Source organism: Podarcis cretensis, assembly GCF_951804945.1.
Source record: "Podarcis cretensis genome assembly, chromosome: 2".
Taxonomy (NCBI): domain Eukaryota; kingdom Metazoa; phylum Chordata; class Lepidosauria; order Squamata; family Lacertidae; genus Podarcis; species Podarcis cretensis.
In genome coordinates, this window is record NC_137171.1 from 60,637,645 (window position 1) to 60,656,381 (window position 18,737).

Here is an 18,737-nt window from a genome sequence, read left to right on the forward strand (position 1 = left end):
TGAAATGCAGAATTTTGTTCTATTTACCTTACATTCATGGTTGTCAGGGAGTGCTTGTGACTAATGACCTTTCTTTCATTCTATAAACCTCCACGCAGTAGCCTTCTTGGCTGCTTGCATTTCCTGAGGAAATCCCAGGAAATCCTCAGCTGGGTTTTCACATAAGCACAGGAAAGCAGGAAGGCTGCCAACTGTGCTCCTAACAGTTGTTCTTTATTATTTTTTAAATAAAGCCATTTTACTTTTAAGTGAAGCCTTTTCTTACTAGAAATCAGTGTGGGAAGATAGTTTATAGAGGTTAAAAGAAAATCAATCGGCATACAAAATCAATTGGTATCCAGCATCCCATGCTTCAGTTAAAGCCCAGGGGAAGATACCATGAGGTAACCCCTCCCATGAAGCTTTTTCCATTCAGGGATATTGGGCACCTGGGGAGGCTGCAGAATAGTGGGGCAATGTTTAATGGAAACATTAAACATTGCCCATGGCGCTGTGGGTTAAAGCCTCAGCGCCTAGGACTTGCCGATTGAAAGGTCGGCGGTTCGAATCCCTGCGGCGGGGTGCGCTCCCGCTGCTCGGTCCCAGCGCCTGCCAACCTAGCAGTTCGAAAGCACCTCCGGGTGCAAGTAGATAAATAGGGACCGCTTACCAGCGGGAAGGTAAACGGCGTTTCCGTGTGCGGCTCTGGCTCACCAGATGCAGCTTTGTCACGCTGGCCACGTGACCCGGAAGTGTCTCCGGACAGCGCTGGCCCCTGGCCTCTTAAGTGAGATGGGCGCACAACCCCAGAGTCTGTCAAGACTGGCCCGTACGGGCAGGGGTACCTTTACCTTTACTATGGCCACTTTGCAACAATAGAAGTCAGCTCAACCCTGTACCCACCAAAATTCTGAAGAAATTCAAAGGAAATTTGAAAGCATCCCGAGACAGAGGGAGAAAATTTGAAGTCTCTTCCACAGGGGAATTGATGATGATGATGTTGATGATGGAGAAACTAGACAAGATGTTTCAATACAGCACTAACTATAAAACATTGAATTAGGCTCAACTGGCAGTGAGTGCAAATGTTGTGGCACTGCATGTGAGCTCTTTGAAACTCTTTACCACTATATTCCCGTTGTTTGTACTTTGAGTAAGCATGCATCAATAGGTCACATGTGTCAATATTATTTTCATTGATTTTAGCTTGGATAAAATATTGGAACAGGTGTGGAATCAACATAGGACATTATTTTTATATTTAGACTTTTCCAGCATTGGTCCATTTTTTCAGAGTTGTGGCTATAAAATAGCTTTGATTGTTGAACTGGTTTTGCTACTCCGATTTCCTGCATACTTAAAGTTTTGGCCAACTACAGTAATAATAATAATAATAATAATAATAATAAATTTTATTTATATCCCGCCCTCCCCAGCCGAAGCCAGGCTCAGGGCAGCTAACAACAATCAAACAATCAAACAATCAAATAATCCAACATTCTAAAAACATTTCATTATAAAAATTAAAATCAAATTAATGGCAACCGTTAAGCAAAATTCTGTGCAGGTTGCCAAAGGAAGGAGTCAGGCTGCGCCCTGACCAAAGGCCTGGTGGAACAACTCTGTCTTGCAGGCCCTGCGGAAAGATGTCAGGTCCCGCAGGGTCCTAGTCTCTTGTGACAGAGCGTTCCACAGGATTGGAGCCGCAGACGAGAAAGCCCTGGCTCTAGTTGAGGCCAGCCTAACCTCTCTGAGGCCTGGGACCTTCAGGATGTTTTTATTTGCAGACCGTAGGTTCCTCTGTGGGGCATACCAGGAGAGGCGGTCCCGTAGGTACGAGGGTCCTAGCCGTATAGGGCTTTAAAGGTTAAAACCAGCACCTTAAACCTGATCCTGTACTCCACCGGGAGCCAGTGCAGCTGGTATAGCACCGGGTGAATGTGATCTCGCAGCGAAGACCCCGTAAGGAGTCTCGCTGCAGCATTCTGCACCCGCTGGAGTTTCTGGGTCAGTCTCAAGGGCAGCCCCACGTAGAGCGAGTTACAATAATCCATTCCGGAGGTGACCGTCGTGTGGATCACACTGGCTAGGTCAGGGCGAGAGAGATAAGGGGCCAACTGCTTAGCTTGGCGGAGATGTACATTGTTCTTTTTGATATTCTTTAAATTCCCCATCATTTTAAGTTTAGGAATGGAGCAATAGACCGTCCTTCAACATTTCACTTTGCTGAAGGCCAGAGAGACCAAACCAGGTTCCCGTCTGTCTCTTGGAACAAAAGAAGCTGATTGCAGAGGTGTCACCAACTGATGCAACCCTCTGGCCAAACCGGAGTAATTTATAAGCTACTTGATTCACAAAGTTGAATGCCAATGCTAAATGCACTGTCTGTAGTCTGAATCCCTTTTTTAAAAAGAGAATGAAATCTTAATAACCATTTTAAGAAATAGATTTGCTTGTCTTCCACAGTAATCCCAAAGTCAAAATAGCTTTGCAGTTTGTTCACTTTGATTCCACATTAATCACTTGTTACGTTTTAAAGGTCAATATGTAACTACTACTATTACATCTCAGGCTTTGTTTACACATATTAGAATTAGACTCACTTAATATTTAAGTGTTCCTTTTTAAGGCAGATTGAATTCTTTTTACAAAAAGCCAACGTAATTACAATTTTAACCCCCTTAATTGCTGCTTCAATTACTGATTTGGCTATTTTGAATCACCAGCAGCCTAATAAAGAAAGTGGAAAGGTTGTCTGTGGATATTGTTTGTCATTTAAAATTATAGTATAATGGCTCAGCTCTTCTGTATCAGAGTCATTATGTTGAGGATGAAATTATTTTGCTTGTTAAAGCTTAATAGGCTTGTGTTACATGATAAGCTGTTTTCTAGAACACATGCACTTGGTTTTGTTTGTTCGTTCATTCCATATTCCATATAAAGGCATTCTATGTAAACACTACAAGTCTCTACTTGTGGGCAGATTTCAAGCCTGCTACTGAATAAATGATAAACATCATACAGAATAGATTGTCTGATGTGTTGGTCTGGAATTTTAAAGATGTTTTCTTCATCTTTTCTTGAACAAAATCTTAGTCTGGACCTAAGCTGAAGCACAGTCAGTTTCCCCCCTTGTTAGACAAAATGAAAGAACATATCAATGAACAGAAAATTGCATATTAAGAGCATGGTTTTATTTTATTACTTTTTCTGCTACCTGCTTAGCTGCTTTGAGCAATTGGAGGAAAGGATACCAGTTGCTGGAAATCTTGGGGGAAGTGCTCTTATGCTCAAATCCTGCTTGGGAGTTTCCCACAGGCATCCAGTTGGTGACTGTGAGGACAGGTTTCTGGACTAAATAGACCATTGGCCTAAACAGGCATGCTCTTCTCATGTTTTTACCCCAGTTGGATCTCTCTTGCAATAGTCCTTCTGCTTTTTAACTGAGTAGGTGTCAGGAGTAATGTTTATTTCAGTATTTTGGGGTAGATCTAGAACTGAAATAGATAGTCAGCTATCTAATTTTCCTTACCCATTTACCTCCTGGGTTGCCACGGTAAGGATGTGGGATATGGAAGTCTAAAGGACTCCTAGAACACCATATGTCTGGTCAAATGATGTGCACTATGGAAGAGAAAGGAACCCATACCCACTTGGCTCCTGCCCATTCAATAGGCTGAGATCATTTGCAACTGTGGTGGTCCACTGGGAGTTCAGACGAGGTAGAAGAAGGTCCAGCTCCTGCAGCTGCACATAAATCTGGACATAAAAACAATTATCTGCTTGATTGTTTGTGCATGAATTGAGCAGATAATGTGAATAAATTCTGTGAATGTTGCCATCACGTCTGGCTTGATGATTAAGTCAACATACATGAAAATGTCCCATCCAGTGGCGTAGCGTGGGGGGTGCAGGGGGTGCCAGCCGCACCGGGCGCAACATTTTGGGGGGCGCACTCGCAGCTCTCTGCCCCTACCTGGCTCACTCACTCTCTCTCACAGTGCTGGCTGTGCGAATCCGATCCGAGCTGCCGGGTCGCCGCCCACTGTGCGGAGCGGAGAGAGAGCGATTTACTTGCCTTGCCCCGGGTTAGGAGGCGCAAATTACTTGCCTTGCCCCGGGTTAGGGGGCGCAAATTACTTGCCTTGCCCCGGGTGCTGACAACCCACGCTACGCCGCTGGTCCCATCATCTTGAATGTGGAGCCATGTAATCTGTCAATCACCATTTCATTTGTGATTGCTGAACTCATTTGAAATTTCTCCAGTGTGAAATGACTTCTCCTTAGTTTTTTTAAAAATAAAAATAAGAGACAGGTTAGAAAGCTTCATGGATAGAACAGATGGGAGAAAAAAACTAGAAGTACTGTCTTTGCTGGGGCAAAGCAAGCTGTTAAAACAGTTCCCTTACTCCTTTAAACTGCAAAGGGGGTAGATGTTTCAGCAGCTTGGGTCCTAGGAGTGTGGTAAGCAGGGGTGGACCACCCCGTATGACCACCTGAGGTATAATGGGAATGTGCTGCCCCTTGCCCACTACCACACACTGCCTCACTTGCCACCCTGCCCTGCCTGCCCCACCACTTCTACTACTGCTGGAATGCCCCCCTCTTTCTGAACTTGCCAAGAGAGGGGCATTCTGCAAGACTTTGCTGCTCATCTTCTCAACCCCAGAGGTGGGAAAAATGAGTGGCAAGGCCACATGCTGGAGTGCCTCCCTCTTGCTAAACTCTGTGTGAGGACAGCTTTTCTAGCAGTACTGGAAGTGGTGGAAAGGGCTGGGTACCACCTCTTGCACTTTTGCCACCTGAGGCAACTGCTTCTCCCCACTTCATGAGTGGGCCAGCTCTGGTGGGGGAGGATATGGAAGATAGGTGCAATGGGAACTGCCTTGTACCACTTCAAACCATTGGCTTTCCAGGGATTGAGGCAAGAGTCTTTCCTAGCTCTACTGTATGTTCCTGGGGGTGAACCTGAGACCTTTTGCACAGTAAGCACATGTTATACCACTGAGCTGCAGCCCTTTAATGCTAGGCTTTGAGCATGTCTGCTTAAAGGCATGCTTTCTCTGTGATCAATTCCTTCTTACACTTTGGTAGAATCACTTCCTTCCATGATTGCCTGCTGAGCTGCCAAGCTAAGATCTGTCTGCCAACTTTTCTCTGCCATTAGTACTCACAGGCCTCTGCACATTTTGTGGATAAAATATATCTGCATACCTGGGAGGCCCCATGATATGTATGGATCTCCTTTCTTCTCGTTCCCTCCTTTTTGCAGCCAGCTTATTGTCACATGGTATTTCCTGTTTGAAAATGTGGGGTGTGATTGTGATCTGCATGCAGTATACCTGTTCAACACTACATCCTCTTTCAGAGATACTAGGCACCTCAGAGTCCTTTATCCCATTTCCAGCTGGGTGAAAACAGCCACAGCAGAAATCTCAGGCACTGCCTTCGTTCTTAACTGCTATACCTTATTATATTCTTTGTTGATTAGTAGGAAGGTGGTAAAGGTATAGCACTCCATCAAAATATTCATGAATTTGAAAATAAATTGCATGGAGATAAAGGTTCACATGTTTCTAGTTGCTCTTGAAACTTCCCCACCTCTTCCCCCCTGCATATTGCAAACATTTCCCCACTGAATAGAAAATGCTTTCCTTCACTATTCACTGCTAAGCCTGCTGTGGAATTACAGTAGATTCTTTCAACTGTGGATCTTAAAGCAAGGATTACAGGCTGTTAAGTTTTTCAGCAAAATAGAACTTCATTTGCCTTGGCCCAAGATGTTTCAACACATTTATTCATAAGCGGGATGATTGGCATACCAAAGTAGATTCACAGTGTGTATTTGCCCTTCCATTGAGAAGAGATTTGCAGTCTGTCAGTTTAACTGTAGCCGACATTTCAGTCGAGGTTTTAATTTGTTTGTTTCGGATTTTGAATTGCTGTTAGGGGTTATACTCTTGAAAAGCATCCCTCCCCCCCCCCAAAAAAAATATTTTTATTCTTGCTCCATAAAGAAGAGTATTCACTTATTCGGTTCAGCAGCCAGTGTGGTGTACCTTCCATACTCTTCCCATCAGAAATAGATCCCATCATTTCAAAAAACTATGTTAACACAATTAGAGTCAACCACAATGAAGTAAACTGCGTCTAACATACCATATTTTTCGCTCTGTAGGAGGCACTTTTCCTCCTCCAGAAATTAAGGGGAAATGTATGTGTGTCTTATGGAGCGAATGCAGGCTCCTTGGCTTCAGCGATAGCAACACGAAGCCTCCGAAGCACAGAGGGAGCACTCCCTCCACACTCCGGAGGCTTCACATTGCTTTCGCTGAAGCCTGGAGAACGAGAGGGGTCGGTGCGCACCGACCCCTCTCGTTCTCCAGGCTTCAGGGATAGACTCTCCTGGCTTCAGCAAAAGGAACCTGAAGCCTCCGGAGCGCAACGGGAGGTCCCGCGGTGCTCCGAAGGCTTTGGGTTGCTTTCGCTAAAGCCAGGAGAGCAAGACTCTCCTGGCTTCAGCAGAGAGGGAGAGCTGTGCAACACCCCTTCAGCCAAGCGGGAGGAGAAATTGGAAGGGGCTCCGTTTCTCCTGCTGCTTCGCTGAAGGGGCGCTGAGCAGAGAGGGGGAGATTTTTTTTTTCTCTTGTTCTCCCCCTATAAAACAAGGTGCATCCTATGGTCGGGTGCATCCTACAGAGCGAAAAATACGGTACTTTGACTTGTGAGTCAAGGCCCGTGCCCTGCTTTATGATGAAATAAGACACATGGACACCAGTATTTTAGGTTAATGGGCTAAAAATGGCCACAACTTTATTGGTTACAGAATGTGAGTAGTATTGGCTTAGGGCACTGGATCTGGACAGACTACATTTGACTCCTGCCCGCTCTACAGGGAGTCACACAACCTGTAGGGGGAGCCTGTTGATGCAAATCAACTGGAAGCTTTCCCCTTGAGTCACCAGAGGGTCGTGCCATGGCCCTAGCCACTACCTGGGCATCAGACAGGAACCATGACCACCAGATTCCTTTAACGGAACACCCATAAAGGGGAGGGGTAGGTGATGGCCACAACCTCCGCTCCAACACACAACACATTTTCCAGTGCCTAACCGCCAAACCTTGCAAAGTTGTGACAATTTGCTATGAGGTAGGCAAAAAACCAAATGGCTGGTGCCAATCTGCCAAGTGGGGAAAAAAATTCCTACCAGGCCCCTTCAACAGGCGACCAACCGAGGTCCATAGCAAGGGCAGGTGTGGAATGCATGAGAATAGAGGGAGGGAGGGAGATCCATGTGTGCAGGAAACAAACAGGCTGAGCCACAGTCCCGCACTCGTTTAAGAGCGGCAAACCATGCCCCCCAGCCAGCCGTATTGGCTAGCTGTGGGCCTGACACAGGCCAGGGACTCTCTGTGATGCAGTGTGCCATCCACGCCCACTGCGAAGCATGGGAAGCAAGACCCGCTCACAACCTCTCCCCTCGGGTAAGAGGAGAGGTTTTGTTCGCTAAAGTTTGCCTAATTGACTTCAGAAAGAGTGGTTTAACTGTCAGAATCAAAAAATGTAAGTGTGTTTTTACTTTGGAAACACAAACTGTTGTATGTTACTAAGGGCATTCTTGTTGCATAATGTAAACTCAGCTGGATCTGGCCTGCCTAAACCACAGGAAGTGGCTCCACAGCTTTATCTCCAGATCTGATTGGGAGATAACATTTTAGAGTGATCTCTAAGTAGCAAACAGAGTGCTTTATCTCTCAGTTGGATAGGGAGATAAAAGATCCCTTTAGAGAGGTGCCTTCTAAGAGTAAATCCCATACACAGCCTTCCTTGTCCTCAGCATCTTCAGTATCCGTATATTTGCCAGACCTCTGAGTCATCACAGAATTGTAGCCCCTCGCTTGCAGGGCACCTGACTGTGGCAAGTCAACTGGGCACATTGAGACTGCTTCCCCCACCCTGGCCAAATTACAGCATAGCGCCTGGTCTTTATTAGTTGCCCAAGGACTAGTAAAATTCTAACTTCATTGAGAGAGGATGAAGGTATCAGAATATGCCTTAATTTTTCTTTCAAGAACTAATGTTCGCTTTTGAGGCAGCTGTGAAGAGGGCATCCCAAGTCACAAGCCCTTTGCATTGTTTCTTTATTCACTGTAAACGGCTGGGGCAGATCTTCAAATTTAGTGAACCACTCAAACCACTCAAAATGACTCTTAAAACTGTATTTCTAAATGACAAGAGGGCCAGAGGAGCAGAAAAATGTTATTAGCACTAAGATTCATTTCCTATTAGAGGCTACTCCTGAAAATGCCTCTCATATGAGTGTGAATGGGAAAGAGCATGAGTTTTCAGCTGGGGTGTGACGAGAACCTATGTAGAGACAGGACTAATTAAACTATCAGTGAAAATAGACCAAATTATTTCAGATAGACTGAAGTCAGATTTTTATTGTTTTGATTAGATTATGATAAATCAAAAATTATGATGGAGGTGCACCCATAATAAATTGAAGAATTAGCATGTAGCATAAGAAAGCTGTCAGGTTCTGGCATATGAATGAGAAGGAATCATCAGAATGCACTACTTCTGGCTTGCCAGTGATGGGGTAGACAACAATGCTATGCTGTTTTAAAAAGAAAAAGGCCAAAGCTTCACTTGGTTGTATAATGTTGTGTGTGTGTGTGTGTGAGAGAGAGAGAGAGAGAGGGAGAGAGAGAGCTCCTACCAGTTACTTGCAACTGCGTTGCAGAGCTGAAAAGAGGCACACTCCACCCCCTGCCAACAGATTGGTTACATAGGACCACAGACAGACCACACCCTTGTATTTCAGGAAGAACATCATGGCAAAGGAAAGACCAAACTAGTCCTATCCATTGTGGCTTGAAGCTCCCATGGAAGGGGCAGCCTTGGCCCAGTATACCTGAAGGAGCGTCTCCACCCCCATTGTTCAGCCCAGACATTGAGGTACATCTCCAAGGGCCTCCTGGTGATTCCCTCACTGTGAGAAGTGATGTTACAGGGAACCAGGCAGAGGGCCTTCTTGGTAGTGGGGCCCGCTCTGTCAAATGCCGGCCCATCATATGTCAAGGAAATAAACAACTATCTGACTTTTAGAAGACATATGAAGGCAGCCCTGTTCAGGGAACTTTTTAATGTCTGATGTTTTATCGCTTTATTATTATTATTATTATCATCATCATCATCATCATCATCATCATCATTACTTATGTTGGGAGCCTCCCAGAGTGGCTGGGGAAAGCCAGCCAAATGGGCAGGGTATATATAAATTATTATTATTATTATCATCATCACCATCATTATTATTATTATTTATTATTATTATTATTATTATTATTATTATTATTATTATTATTGCTGCTGCTGCTGCTGCTGCTGCTGCTGCTGCTGCTGCTGTAAAGCTTGCTTTCCTCTCACCACCTCTCCCCCCCTTTTGTGAAGTATTAGAATCTGAACCTGGGCAAGAACTGTCTCAACTTTTAATACTTACAAAATTTAAGAAACTTTGGACAAAATTGTTAAACCTTTTTTTAAAGAAAAAAACCCTACTGCTACTACTTATTACTATTTTGCTAAATAAGTATTCATAATAGATTGTATCCATTGTTAGTTCTACGCAGAGTAGACCCATTTCAATTAATGGGCATGACTAATCTCAGCCATTGAATTTCAATGGATATACATGCCATCATGCCAAATAGAAAATCAAGTTGCTATAGTTATGTCCATTGTACAATGAAACTGGCAGCTTTAGCTTTAGGTGTGACTTTAGCCTTGTGCAGATTACATTTTCAGAGACAAGGAAAGTGTGCCCTTTGGCCTGCCCTCCAACCTTCACATATTAATTCACCCTTGTGACCAAAGCAAACTCGGTACAGCATGCAGACTCAGAAGGCTACATAAACACAGGGAACTGGGATGAATAGTACTGGTGGCACAACCCTGACCCTTCCTTTAGTAGTTTTCTCTGGATGGGTTGTCTGCCCAAGGCTACTGAACCAATGGTATGTGCTGCTGAAGCAAAACAGTGAAGAAGCTTCTAGGATCAACAAAAGCCATGGGATGCAGTTCAAGCAGGCTGAAAGGAACCGTGCTTCACACCTGATGGAGTGGCACATACTTATTTAAATCTTTCTTTTACAGCACCAGTCATGAAAATTCATAGAGGGGAAAAACAATAAAAACAACATTCAGTAAACCAAAACAAATTACATCAATAAATCAGCGAAAGCAACAGTCCCAGTAAACGGCCACTAAAATAAGCACAACTACCCTGAAAGTACCAGTAAAAGTAAAGGTACCCCTGCCCATACGGGCCAGTCGTGTCCGACTCTAGGGTTGTGCGCTCATCTCACTTAAGAGGCCGGGGGCCAGCACTGTCCGGAGACACTTCCGGGTCACGTGGCCAGCATGACGAAGCTGCTCTGGCGAGCCAGCACCAGCGCTGCACACGGAAACGCCGTTTACCTTCCCACTATAAAGCGGTATCTACTTGCACTTAGGGGTGCTTTCGAACTGCTAGGTGGGCAGGAGCTGGGACCGAACAGCGGGAGCTCACCCCGCCGCAGTGATTCGAACCGCCGACCATACGATCGGCAAGTCCTAGGCACTGAGGTTTTACCCACAGCGCCACCCCTGAAAGTACCGGTAAATAGTGTTAAAAATGAAAGTTCTTCTGAAAAGTGACAGCCTTCAACTGCCAAAAAAACAAACAAACTAGCAGGGACAAGACTAAATGAATCTCTTTTGGAGGATAATTCTGGAGCATTGGGGCTGATCCTTGTAGACTCCCCATAAAATGTTGCTAAGTTGATCCCAGAGAACACAAAACAAAGAAGAGGTAAGAAAAACATGCTTGCTTCCTAATGAGGTTTTCACAGCCACAACCACTGCAAGCTAACTCTGAATGTTTATATTGTTTTTATCAATCTGCAATGCCATGGGTACATCCTTGCAATGAGTGTGAAACTAATATGGAGAAGGTTTGGGTGGGAGAAACCTAAGTTAAAATCCTCATCCCTGCTAAATTGCATGTTATAGCAGATCTATGAGCTGTAGCCATATATGGCTGGCCAATGCCATGTTATTCACTTTTGCATTTCAGTGTAGATTTGCTTACTTATACTGTTATTACATCATCTCAACATTAATTTACCAGCCTCTCATTGGCAGTAGCCAACAAACTGGAGAACTGGGGCAGGGCAATGCAAGATGTGACAATGGGAAGACTTGGGGCAAATGTTGGGTTCATTTGTCCCTGTTTGCTGTAATATGCTCACTGAGGTAACTTGGGGCCCAACCCTACGTCCCATAGTCATCAAGAAGTAAAAGATGCATCTTAAGTGTTTTAAAAGTGGGTGCGAAGTAAATTGTTTAGTGTGAGTAATTGCACTTATCAATTGGTATTTCCCTAACTAACCTTTGCTTGTTTCTCCTTACACTCATATACCCATTATTTCCTCCTATTTTTGGCATGCTGCTAGCTGGCTTCTTTTTGTTGTTGTTTGCTTTGGGATTGCAAAAAAGCCTAAGATTCAACAGCACAGGCTTTTCTCACATGCTTTCTTCCCAGATCCATTAACCACTCCCCCACCACAGTTTGACATAATAGGAAATCCAACTGTGCAGGTGGGAAAGGATGAAAGACAAAAGAACTCTGGGGAAATGGGCAGGAGAAGACATAGTTGTTGAGTCTCTCCCTTAATCAATAAATGTAAAGATATAGCAACAATTTCCAGGTTGTAACTGACAACCCTAGTTACACTTTCTGAACTACAGCTAATTAGGTCTTGGTCTAATAAATCATTTTAAAACATACATTTTTGCACAATGTGTCTCTCTGTTTCATGTCCACATAGTAAATTATTATAGGTATGAAAATGTTACAGGCATTAACATTGAAAGACCTGTTTTCCAGCAATCCTACATGAATTCTATTTACTACCAAGAACAGCCATAACTTGAACACTATCTCTTTAGAGAGACGTACAGCAAGAACCCTTCTATGGGTGTTTAAAATCTAGTCTTTTTAAACCTGTGAGATAATATGAATGCTGCATAGGTGATAACATCCCCAGGCAGGCAGAAATAAGATAATAAAAAATATTTTTTTCTGTCTGGGTTCTGAATGCTGGCAGGTCATACTTTTGACTCAAAGCACATACGCTTCTGGAACTGAGCAAGACAGAGAGATAAAGTTAAAACGAACACACGTCTCTGTCAAGCTGAAAAGACAAAATGTTCATAATAGAAGCCACTCTAAAGCTATTTTGTTTCTGACGTATTAGTGGAAAAGGCATTAATACAATGCCTTTTCCACTTAAAAGATTTGCAATGTATTTTTTTTTTCTTTTAAAACCCTGTTATTAATAAATTGAAGTTGCTTATCAGACCATTTCTAACAGCTAGAAGAAAGTGAAATCTTGAGAAAAGCCAGTTTAGCTGATAACCATATTTTATACTTTATTTTAAATCTGAAGGATTTTGGGGTTGAGAGCTGTTTTTCTGCCACCAAGTATAGATTTGGTGGTGGTGGTTTTTTACCTTTTCACTTCAAAATGATCTGATTTGTATATTGAATATTTTATGAACTTGTGCAAGAGGGCTGTGCAGTATTTCTGCTGAGAAGTTCTGGGTGAAATGACTGGTGGGTTGAGTGTGGCAATTAATACCTCACATTTGCGTTTGCTATATCTTAACATAACCTAAGCCCAACTTATGTTGTCTGTTGGTCTTTTGGTCTAAAAGCCCAATAGGGAATGCAATCCAGGCTGTTAGAGCATTTGGCAGGCTTCTATGTGATATAAAAGTTAAAACAACAATATATTTTTAGATGATCAATTCAGATTCACATCATAAAACTAGCACCTGCTATGCAAATTGTTCCCCTTGGGAAGTTGGCGCTCTTATTTTTCCTCTTCCATAGCCAGTCCCCATTCAGCAACATTTCCCTCGCATTTTCAACTATAGAGCATGCCATAATAATATCCATCCTTGATTATTCTTTGGCATCTACGGAGCCGCATTAGCAATCACATTGATGGATTAAGTGGAACACATGAATGAAGAAGCAGACAATATTAACTAATTGCAGTTGTTGAGTAGATGGGAAAGAGATGGATGTGGCATGGTAGGACTCAATCGATCATCAGCTTGAAGGAACAAGTAGAAGGTTATGACCCCTCATGGTTGGACTTTTTGAAACAAAAGCAATGTTGAACAGCTCAGGGACTAAATCCCTCTTTCAACTGGTTTCTAGTTTTAGGGCTCTTCCAGACAAGTTGCTCACTGAGCATTCATTCCGCTTTGGTTGCTTAGAGGTAATATGACATTGCTGTCATCCCACACTTTCCAGTTCATTTTCCTGTCACTTTTCTTACCACAGAAATGTTGTTGTATGCAAGACTTGCTTTAATTGCACAACTGAAATTTGCTGGCAGAGTACTGAATAGCATCTACAAAAGAGTATTGTCTGAAAGTAGCCTTAGACTATGTTTGGAAGTTAGCACTTTCACAGCATGTGTTCAACCAAATAGCAACAAACATGTTGCTTTAAAAAAAAAAAAAAACACCATGCAAAGCATGACACTGCTCAGTAGCCATCTAACTAGGGCATTTTGTTAGAGTAGAAGAGCAACTTGAATGCCACCTTTTGAAATGTAGCCATCAAATGTTCAAGTTAATTAGCAACTTAATAATCTGCAACCACAGCAACTAATTTTTTTTTAACCAACCCATAAGATGGAGTTGTTGATTTCTTCTAGCAAGATTCTGTACAGAAAAACATATGTGCAAGTTACACAAGGGGACTGTGTGTGGGTTGCACATATGGCTTGCAAACTTTTCTCCCCCCTAACGCTCCTGCTCCTGTGATCTCAGGTCCCTGGTAGTCACAGCTTCTTGTGCTTTTGCCTCCTAGCTATGATTATATGGCATGATTTTTAAGATACTTAAATTTTTTCAGGCATTCTTTTGTGCAAAGATGTAGACATGTTGTAATATTTGGGTAGCATCACTGTGAGCTTTACGTATTTGGACCCACTCCATTTCACATATCATTTACAGAAATTTTAATATGTATACCTCACCCTTTTTGGTTCAATCCAGAGTATTTTACTATTCACCTATCTTAATTACTGTAATGAGGAGTTAGTTTGTTAAGGAAAGTGAATGCATTCTAGAAGATTAACACTGTCATATACTGACAGAACTGGTTTTTGATACCAAGGCTTTGATTGCAGGCTTCTCTATCTCTCTTTTTGGTTGGCTTTTTTATTTTATGATATCGTGATGGGGTTGCTTCTGTAGATGCAAGCTTCCTAATAGTGCTATTTATCACTGTGACAAAGGCTCAAGCAGAAGAAAGCTTTAACTGAAATGAAAGAATAGCATTTTTATTATTTTAGCAGCTGAATGTGATATTACAACAGAGTTTGAATTGTGCAGCAAATTGCAAACTGAGGCAAAATTGCTTTAAAGAGCATCCATATGTGTTTTCTAAACCATAATAAAGGCATTCGGTGATGTTTTAAAATGTTTTCCTTGTCTCAGCTAAACTGCTCTGATGTGCTTTCATATTAGGGCAAAGTAGTGGGATTACTATTTCTTCCAAATGCTTGGGGTAGAATTTATATTTTGTTATGAAATCTAGAAAGCCAATATCACATGGAGCTACTTCACACATGATATTTACAGTCCCTCAATCATGGTTAAAGGGGTGGGCCATTAGACCTTGGGAGGCCCTCTGTCCTTACTAGAGCATATTCCCTCCACATGCCCTCCTAGCCTTATCCTTGATTAGGCTGCCCTTGGCACTTGACAGTTTGTCCCTTGCAAAAACAGCTCAATTGAAACAATGGCTCATGTCCTCCTATACTGTAACTTTTATAGAAAGATACCAATCTGAGTTAAAGCTTTTAGAAGGAATGACTATAGCAGGCACCAAATTGCCAATAGACATTATCTCTATTTATAACTCTTTCTGATTATTCATGGAGTTTCTTATACTCTCATGTTAAAAGGTGCATGCATGTATTGTCTTGATAACTGTATGTACTGTATTTGATGTTATGATTTGTAGACCAGATATACTGAAAGCAATCATAGAAAAGCACAACCTAAAACAATATAACATTTAGTAACCTTAATAATACTTAACTAGCACAACTATGCAAAGTATAAATGAATCTTTAAAATAGAGTTTGCGTTACCCTTGACAATTATTTAAAAGGCTTCTATCAGGAATGCCAGTCCTATTTTTAAGGAGTTTATATTTAATTTTTAGATATAAATATAATATTTTTAAACAGACATTTATATGGCACTTTGTTCATTGAATGCCCTTTAAATTTAATTTCATAAATCATGCAGTGGTTGATTTTTCTTATTTCTCTTGGGCAGGATCAGTAGCCAGCTTCAGATCAATGGTTTCAAATCCTGGGTATTGCTAAATTCTGCTTGGCACCAAGACATTGTAGATATGTTTGTATGCTAAGAAGGGATACAATTTTATTTAGTTGACCATGATAATTTGATGGACTGTAACATAGCAAATGTACAAAACTACTCAAACAGAGGAATCTTAGTATTGTGCAACTGCAACAGATTGGAGGGTGGGCACAATGTCAGTGGACATTGGACTACCAAGTGTCAAATTTTATTTTATCCATGGTATTATTCACTCCTGTATGAAAAAGGAGGCCATAGTTCTCATACCATTGGTGATTCAGGGGTAGCAGAGGCTTTCAATATCACAATATAGAATCTAAAATCCAACAAGTTAAAAAAGACCCTAGATCTGAAACCCCATAATAGAACAGTTAAAGTACTGAAGAGAAGAAGTGAGAACATCAATGACACAGTCAAGATAGCCATTCATTTTTGAAGTTTCAGATATCCAGAGTGGTACATTGCAGGCTTTTCAATAGCTTTAGAAACGTTCATAATCTAAAAATGGGCACATTGCAAAGCACAAGGAAATGTGAACATTGTAGTAGACAAAGTCATAGGAGTGACCTCAGCTGTGCATTGCCCCATTTTAGAATATTTCCTATGAGATTAAAAAATAAAATCAGCTTAACAATATATTCCTTAAATAGCAGGCCACTGGAAACAGAAATATAAAATCATAGTATCTAGCTCACTCATCAACTGAATGAGCTTCTTCGTACATACCAACTTTAATATTAAGCTAGTTGTCAACATTGGTTATACTGAATGGGGTTTTCTTCTTGTTACTTTTCATTTTAGAAGGATCCCTAAAATAGTTTAAAAGCATATAAAGCTACACTGTAAGGCTGTCCTCCTAGCTGAGTATTAGCAGCCCTCACTGGCAACTGCAATCCAGGGTGTCAGGCAAGAGTGTTTTCTCACCCTACCTCATGATGCCAAAATTCAAATATGGTGCTTTCTGATGCATGTGCTCAAATAACATGTTAGGGAGAATGCTAGACAAAAAAATGCTTCCACTTAAAATTGTAGCTCTCTATGCATAATCTGTTTGGGATGCGGGTGGCGCTGTGGGTTAAACCACAGAGCCTAGGACTTGCCAATCAGAAGGTCAGCGGTTCGAATCCCCGTGACGGGGTGAGCTCCCATTGCTCAGTCCCTGCTCCTGCCAACCTAGCAGTTCAAAAGCATGTCAAAGTGCAAGTAGATAAATAGGTATCGCTCTGGCGGGAAAGTAAACGGCATTTCCGTGCACTGCTCTGGTTCGCCAGAAGCAGCTTAGTCATGCTGGCCACATGACCCGGAAGCTGTACACCGGCTCCCTCGGCCAGTAAAGCTAGATGAGCACCGCAACCCCAGAGTCAGTCACGACTGGACCTAATGGTCAGGGGACCCTTTACCTTTACCTATGCATAATCTTAGCTTCACTTTCCCATTCAATACATCCATCTCTTATCTAAAACATATAAAATACATTCTGGATATCCCTATCATCCACATTTCTATTACGGTACCTTAAATAATAATAATTGTTGTTGTTGTTGTTGTTGTTGGATATCCCTATCATCCACATTTCTATTACTGTACCTTAAAAAATAATAATAATAATAATAATAATAATAATAGTTGTTGTTGTTGTTGTTGTTGTTGTTGTTGTTGCTGCTGGTGGTGCTTTTTTGTTATTATATGCTGTTTTTATGCTATTGCTAGTTTTCATGTTATTTCTGTCTCCTACGGCTTTTATTGTTTTTCTCGTACAACCAATAACAATAATCATTTTGTTATATAACTACTGGAAATAAACAATATTGCTTTGCCAACAATTACAAATTCACTCTTTAGCTGGCCCTGAAATGTGCTTAGGCAGAATTAGATCCAAAAGGATTCCATGCACAAAATGTAGATTGTTTTCAGGCTTAGATTTGGCAGAGACTTGTCTTAGTTGTCTATCACATTCACACAGACCCCCGCCTTCTCTTCCAGCCTTCGGCAAAAGAAAGGAAACCTTCCCCAGAGGCACTGGAATGGACCAGCTAATTTAGTAAAATGCAAGCCATGCCCTCTGATGCATGCCAGTGCAGTTTGTGGCTCCGATGGACATACTTACACAACAAAGGTAATGACAAAAGCGTATCTGTCGTAATTCGGGCATTTGCAAAAGTACCATTTAGGAATGTGAGCTTTCAAACCCAAGCCGTTTAATGAAACATGTAAGACTGTGAGTAAGGAAGGCTGTTACCCTGATGCTCCTCATGTCAACTGAAAGTGCCAGTAGTTCAAGAGAGTTCCTCTACACCCCAGACTGGAAAGTGAAAGGGGGTCCACATTTAGAAGCAGTTTTTCATGGTATTGTAAGATTGCCAGATTGGATGCCAAACTTCCTGCACAATGGAAATAACATGGATCTTGTGTTTAGAGTGTGCAGAAAAAGCAGTAACAATTGATTGAAGACACCTGTTATGTGAATCTGTGGCTTTATGTTTTCCTATATTTCCTTTTCTTTATGGTGTAGCATAACACATTAAAATGAACGATGTGCACTGCATTTATATCACTCAATGCATGGTTGTTAGAGAGTAAAAACCTTGGTGGGAAGGGTAACATTTGACTTTATAGTGAAAATATAATTCACTTGGTGTGCTGCGTAGGTCATATATATTCTAAACCAGTACACCAAAAGCATAGCTAAAACACTAAAGGATTTCCACATATGAGAGCAGATAATGCAGTCAGTGGATATTTTTCATTGGCCTGATTATTAATGCCTTAGGTGTTGATTTGGTAAAAAATACAAAACACCTCCTTAGTCATGTTTAATTCAAGTGTTGATACTTCACTTTTTAAGTGGAATTAAGATTTTCATGTTTTGTTCTTTGCGGTGTACTATGTTGGATTAATCATTTATTCATACATTCATTGCTATAAACATATAATATACCCTATTCACAAAGGTTTTGCTTGGATATGATACTTTATGGTAACAAGTCTGAAAACATAAAACATAAAGAAGAAAAGATAAAATGCATCAATATATACCATCTAAAAAGTGCCCCCAAAGGGCTGTAACTGTGGTGACCTAACTCACTTTAATGTATATTTAGCTCCTATGTTGTATTAGCAAGTATCCAGGTGATAAAAATTGCATGATCCATGCACCAAGGATTTATCATCTATATCAAGATAGCAAAGTTTGGCTTCAATTGTGTAAAGGAGATGCCGTAACAGAATCAAGCGGATGCAGTAGGTGAGGGTGTGAGAAGAAATGTGGGTTAGAATGAATATATAGTGATCTTGA

At 41.7% G+C, this 18,737-nt stretch overlaps 1 protein-coding gene across 1 annotated transcript in view; it reads left to right on the forward strand.

The window, feature by feature from the left end:
• The window catches only part of SPOCK1 (SPARC (osteonectin), cwcv and kazal like domains proteoglycan 1), a 396,972-nt gene that overhangs the window by 248,367 nt on the left and 129,868 nt on the right, over nucleotides 1-18,737 (forward strand). The window contains 1 exon segment of the mRNA XM_079968135.1: nucleotides 17,426-17,558. Coding sequence (XP_079824261.1) covers nucleotides 17,426-17,558 — 133 coding nt within the window.